This window comes from Elaeis guineensis, chromosome 9 (assembly GCF_000442705.2).
Source record: "Elaeis guineensis isolate ETL-2024a chromosome 9, EG11, whole genome shotgun sequence".
Classification (NCBI taxonomy): Eukaryota; Viridiplantae; Streptophyta; class Magnoliopsida; order Arecales; family Arecaceae; genus Elaeis; species Elaeis guineensis.
Window position 1 is genome coordinate 26,466,027 of NC_026001.2, and position 6,652 is coordinate 26,472,678.

General features: G+C 38.5%; 1 protein-coding gene across 1 annotated transcript; it reads left to right on the forward strand.

The window, feature by feature from the left end:
• Positions 1-2,222: 2,222 nt before the first annotated feature.
• Positions 2,223-3,570, forward strand: LOC140851589 (uncharacterized). Its single transcript, XM_073243468.1, has one exon. The coding sequence runs from the start codon at positions 2,544-2,546 to the stop codon at positions 3,486-3,488; it is 945 nt and encodes a 314-aa protein (XP_073099569.1). The 5' UTR covers positions 2,223-2,543; the 3' UTR covers positions 3,489-3,570.
• The last annotated feature ends 3,082 nt before the right edge of the window (positions 3,571-6,652 follow it).

A 6,652-nucleotide genomic window follows, 5' to 3' on the forward strand; every position in this document is an offset into this window, starting at 1 on the left:
CATGATTCCCAATCAACTCCAATCATTCTGATCAGGATCAAAAATCTACCGCAACACTATCAAACAACAAAATGTATGTAAAATTTTTTTTAATCAAAATATGACTCGAGTCTGTACCAAAAGGGCTCATCTAGTTTTGGGTCTTGTCGTGACTAGGTCCAGTGGCCATAGTCATAAAGACCAAAAGAGAGTGGTGCCCGCACTTTTTTTTGGTGATAATTACTTGAAATTATGGTTTCCCAACAGTATGCTAAATCAAACTTTTCACTAGGATTTTAAAGATTAATTGCTTAAAGGTGATACTTTTTTCACGAATGAATAGTTTACTTCCGTTAAGATTCATAGGGATGCTTGTATTTGTCCAAGTATTTCTTTATTATTATATACTTGATCCAGCTAAAGATGTTGGCGGCATTTTATCGGGTGTTAGCTCATTACTTTTTTTTCCTTGTCATATTTTATGCAAAGCTTGTGTCTCGTCACCCTAGGGCCATCACATATGTTACGGTACCTGTTTTTGGTGGCATCTCTCGCAATCAATGGCAATGTGGTGAATATAGTTATAATAATTTAGCATTTCTATATATAGGCCACTAGTTGGAGCATGCCTATATAAAAATTTTAAAAATTAAAATTATTTAAGATAAAAATATAATATAAAAATATTAATATTTTTTTCATCAAATATCATTATTGATTTTTTATTATAATATAAATAAAAATCATCATGAATTATTGATTCTTACAGATTTTGTAAGAAAAAATAGATATGAATATTGGGATACATAGAAGTTAATTTTAAATATTTTTAACAATACATCTTTTAAAATATCATGAAGAATAAAAATAAATAAGTTCATTTTTCATTTTTATGTAATAGAAAAAGGGTTCTATTAGAATAATGAATAAAATATGAAACATCATAATGTACATCAAATAATTATTTAATGACCTAAAATATATGTGAATACATTAAATTTTTTTTTTTTTTTGTGATAATGATATATGTTGTATCATGGTTATTAAGGGCTTGCTATTAGAACCAGAGATTATTTGTTGGAATATTATAGTTTATCATATAATTGCAACTAATATTTGAATAAAAGCTTTAATTGATGCTGCTGGACCTGGTCCAACTAAAAATTTCATCTTGGTGCGGGCTTTGGTGGACATAGATGAGTTAATTCAAGCTTCCAATCCTCAACTAAAGACATAGATGAGTTTAATTCATTTAATTGGGAGAAATCAGCTTGTTTAGGTTCCTTGAAGACAATGATAGAGTACACTTTTTTCCATTTCTAATGAGTATATGAAGTGATATTGCCCCTGTAATGCTTCTAATATGCATATCTTCGTTATATAATGGCTTCTTTCATATATATTGACAGGACCATGAAATCTGGTCAAGTTGACTTATCAAGCTATAACATATGGGGAGGCATTACATTTTCAATCATTTAATCATTCATTCATCAAGCAATACTTATATCATGGATTCATCCAGCCCCTTCACACACACACACACACACACACACAAAAGGCATTTATCCAAGTGGTTGAACCATATTTAGCATGGGCTACCATAACACCAACACATAAATTTAGGAGATTTTGATATATTTTTGGAAAGATTAGAAGCAAAATGTTTTTTTAAGCCTTTTCTTAAGAAAGTTTATGGTTAAAATAGCTTAATTAACTATAAATAAATGATCAATGAGAGAAGGCTCACTGATATGTTGTCATATGACTACATTGACTGCTCCAAAACAAATCAAGCTAGTATACACACACCCTCCTCCCTCTCTGTTCATGTCCTTTAAGCTGCCAAATAAAGCTAACCAGCTTTCTGATATATCGTCCCTCTGAAATCCTCCTCATAGATGGGACCATTACACTGTTCCCATTTTCTGCCATCTTTTTCTGCAACTGTGCCCCAGATTCCTCAGACTTTATCCTGCCACTGCCATCTTAGATCCCTATACTTTTCAGCAGCCCTTGAAAAGACCTTTTAACCAATCCCATTAACACATGCTCTATAAAACTTCCCTGCCACTAAAACAAAAAAAGACCTTTTGTTCACATGCCTCTTTTTACTCGAATCTTTTTCCTCACATTGCTTTGTCCCCCTTCTGCACTAAATGTGGCAACTGATTGCGTACGTTAAAATCCCAGGCTCCAAAATCCATGGTAATAAGTACAACAGATGAGAAGTTAATTACTTGAATTACAGAAATCCACTCCCTTTTACTGTGCATGAGATTTAGATCTTTGTTTCTTTAATTAGAGAGAGAAGTAAACATGAAAGCCTATGGATATAAAACTAGATAAATCGCATTGGTTAAGGAAAAGCCAGTACCTCACAGAGACCTTCCCTCCCTCCCAAGGACCACTCACTACCTCTGCTTTCTTCCCTGTTATTATTATATTGGTGATGATGGGTGGCAATAGTCTATATCCCTCTCTTCTCTATGGTCTCTGAATTCCTCTCCCCCAATTAGGCTTCATCCAATCCAATTGGCAAGTCATCTTCTTCCTCTAAGAAGATGCAAGACCAATTCCACATCTCTTCCTGCTTCACATCTGGTGAGCCGATGGCCGATGATCCCGCATCAATTGCTGCAACCAAGTCAGGCCGGAGCGTCATGACATCGGTATATCGGACAAAGATTGCCGGCCACTGCCGGTTGATCACTGTGACTTGGTGCAAAGATGTCCTAGTTCATGGCCTCTCTGTTTCAGTGGCGGAAAGATCAGACAATGCTGATGAGACCAACACCAACACTAATGCCAACCAGCACAGCTGCAAGGTGGAGCTGCGGCCATGGTACTTCTGGCGCAAGCACGGGTCGAAGCGCTTCCATGTCGAAGGGAAGCCTGTGGATGTGTTCTGGGATCTCAAGAATGCAAAATTCTCAGGAGAACCCCAGCCTCAATCCAACTACTATGTCGCAGTGGTCTCCGACGAGGAGGTGGTCCTACTCCTAGGTGATCTTAACATGGAGGCCTACCGGAGGACCGGGTCTCGGCCGGCAACCATAGATGCCACCTTGGTGTCTAGAAAGGAGCATGTCTTCGGTAAGAAGAGGTTCGCGACAAGAGCCAAATTCAGCGAGAATGGGAAGCTTCATGAGATATTGATAGAGTGCAAGAGTGGTGGCAGCGGCAGCAGCATCGGTGGTAACATGGATCCAGAGATGGTGATAAAGATTGATGGGCATGTGGCCATCCATGTGAGACATCTCCAATGGAAGTTCAGGGGAAATCAGTCTGTAACGGTCAACAAAGCTAGAGTGGAGGTGTATTGGGATGTTCATGACTGGCTCTTCAGCCCTGGTCCAAGTCATGCATTGTTCATATTCAAGCCTTCACCACTTCGGCATTCTTCGACGCCAACATCATCTTCATTGAATTCTTTCCAAGGAAAGAATGCTGATGTAGATGGGTCATCTGGATTTTGCTTGTTTCTTTATGCCTGGAAATTAGAATGATGGAATTTCTTACCCGAGTCTTAAACCATGTTATTACTACAATTTAGAAGGAATTGAGAGGTTGGCTCGATTAAACCTTGCATGCAATTAACTGTAATTTATGTTCGATTAAAGTTCTTTTCCTTCAGGAAACACTGCGAGGGAGAGGAATTTGGTACCATGTTGTCCCTTTGGAAAAATTGTGTGACATTGAAGCCCAGACAGAGAGGTTGTATGGTGGTAGAGTTCTTTTCTCTGCAAAAGCCGATAGTGGGAACACTGAGCAGTGAGGAACAGAGAGAGAGAGAGAGAGATGGGTTGGCAAGCACATGGGATGTAGGAGGTGGGTTCCAGTGGAAGATTGTAAGTTAGCTACAGCCTGTCTGAACAAAAGGACGCCATAAAGAGATGCCAAACTGGATTCACACTAGCACGCACTTTTATAAGTCCCATACCCAAGCTTCTCTATTTTCCACCCCTCAGCATCTTCTAATACACACCACACCCACCCTATATGTTAGAGATTGTACTTGTTCTTCATTTATTCTCCCATTCCATACTAACAGCACCCAATTTTTTTTGTTGAAAGAAAGGAATCATGTTCCTAATTACAATTTGTTTCATGTAGAAAATGAAGTGAAATGAGTATATAGAAAAGAAAGAATGAAAAAGGTTTGAAGAAGGATTTTGCCAATAATTTCTTTTCTTCGTTTTTGTTTTATTTTTCTGCTAGAAGGTGATTATCTTGCACTACAAAGGCTTTACTTCTTGAGAAATACAAGATATTCTAATGAATTAGTCCTGCCATCCTGATCCTTGGATACCAATTCTGGCTCGCATATTGTTCTATTTTGCTTATGTTGAACCGACAGTGGACACTGCCAACTCTGAAAAGATTTTTTTTTTTTTCTTTCTTGATTAGTTATGGATCTGAAAATCTTATATTACTCTCTTTCCAATGTAAAGCAACAAAAAAAATTGCTTCCCAAAAATGTATATATATATATATGATGCCAGAGGAGCTGTCAGATTCGAGTATAGGGATCCAATGGAAGAGACTTAAGCCTATCATTCAGCCTTCAAGGTGCATGTGTCCTGTCTGGTAGGATTGGGCTGCTGACGGTGAGTATGTGGCACAGGATACAGATCCCCTACGGTACTCGTGCAGCACCATCCATTACTGTATAGCTATGGATTGCCACCATCAAGAGATGAGCGGTCATTAAAAAATACGCACCATGTATGATATGGCATATGCTCGTAGACTGTTTTGTTTGATCGCCCTCCATCTCTTGATAGCTATAATCTAATGATGCACGACATCTTGTGTTGTGCAGATCGCACTGTAGAGGATCCTGATTGACATGGTACAGCAACCTCTGCTATCAAATGGTAAGTTGTCTCCCAATTTCCTTTTTAGTGCGGTGCACATGGAACCCTGGTGTCTAAAGGCTTGCGTACAAGAAAAATCCAAAGCCATGTTTGAAGGTTGAGAGAGACCACTCGAAATGGGATGGTCTAAATGGATGAAGTGGCATCCGCCATCTGGATTTGGTGACTGTCGTGATCGACGGGTGGTGGACTTTGAATTGCAGGCCGCTGCCAGTCATGCATGTGGTTCTCGGGCTGTGGGAGCCAGTTCACAATAGATTGATGATTCCAACTCTAATGAGACATCGTCCTAATTTAAAAAGCTCCTACATCTAACATTGGATTATTTTGATTGAAGAATAGAAGGGGTATGTTGACCAGAGCTTTGACGATTTGTTCTCTTTGGGGAGAGAACCAGTTGAGTTGATCTCAATTGCAAGGAACCACATGAAAGAGGGAAGATTTCGGACAGTTGACTAGTATTAAACAGTCTTATATTGCAAGTTGTTTATCAAGTTGTCGTGGAAAAGAAAGAAAATATCTACTCTAGCACCAAAGAAAAGTAAGCTAGTCCTGCAAGATGCTTATAGACAAATATATTGAGTATGATCAATTTATTGCGTGAACATGACCAATGACCATGACCAAAATTCACTGTCTCGATACTAAGTATCAGTACTATATTGGTACAATATTGATAAGATTGGTTTGAGATTTAGTACACCCCCATAATGAATCTCAATTCAGGGTAGGTATGTTACAATGAAACTGATATGAGACAGCATGCACCGGTATTGTCAACCTTATCCCTAGCAGCTTCCAAAATTATTAATTTGAGCTCCCCTTAAATAAAGTTTTATTCTAGTTGGCTTACAAATATTCATTTCCAATTGCAAAGTGGGGGGTATTGTTGAATGATTGATTTTCTTTAAGTTTTCAGAATTTTGAGATTTTTCTAACCTTTTGATTGGAGAACTTCAATCATTGAAGCTTTCTTGTTCCAAATCTTCATTTATTGTTTAGTTTCATTTTGGAAAATTAATATAAGTTGAGTTGCATTTAGTGCTAAAGTGGATCCTGCTTGGATTTGAAGATTTGGCCTTACATTACCATTAGCAGTCTACAATGGCTTTTTCTAGACATAGCTGCCCGGGATTTTATTGGAGCTTTAATGGGTTTGTTCACACACCAGCCATTTGAGCTCATCCTCCAATATCAGCTAAGGGGTTTATATAACATTTTTCAACCAAGTTTGAGCACGAACCGAGACCAAAAGCAAGCCCAGTCCCAAGCTTAGATGGGACAGACAGGAATCAGGCCTAAGCGGGTCTAACTCAAGACCAGATCAAAGCTCGATGAGCCCATCCTTGTGTTCATCTACGAGAGAGACGGGGCAAATTTAGGAGGAGTGGAGGGAGGAAATCTAGGAATAGAGGTGGAGGGGATTGTTGTTACAATTTGGGGTGTCTGGGGTAGGGATAACAATGTTGAGGGAGTCCATCTCTAAAGCGAATGAGGTACCATCCGGGCTAATATGGCCCAAATCTAATCCACCTATCATGGGTGAACATGTGGTGAGTATTTTGAAAAGATTTGAATTTGAAAAAATTTGAATTCTTTGCGGGATCCAAATAAAAAAAAAATTATAGCAGATTTGAATCTAGAAAAGGAAGGGCATATAATAGTCCCTTGATTCTCGCCTCTAAATCATAATGGATCAATATTTTCTTCTCTATATAAACAGAGAAAAATTTCAAGGGAAGAAGGGGAAGGAAATGACCAGAGGCTTCCAAGCACAGATGGCAAGAGATTCC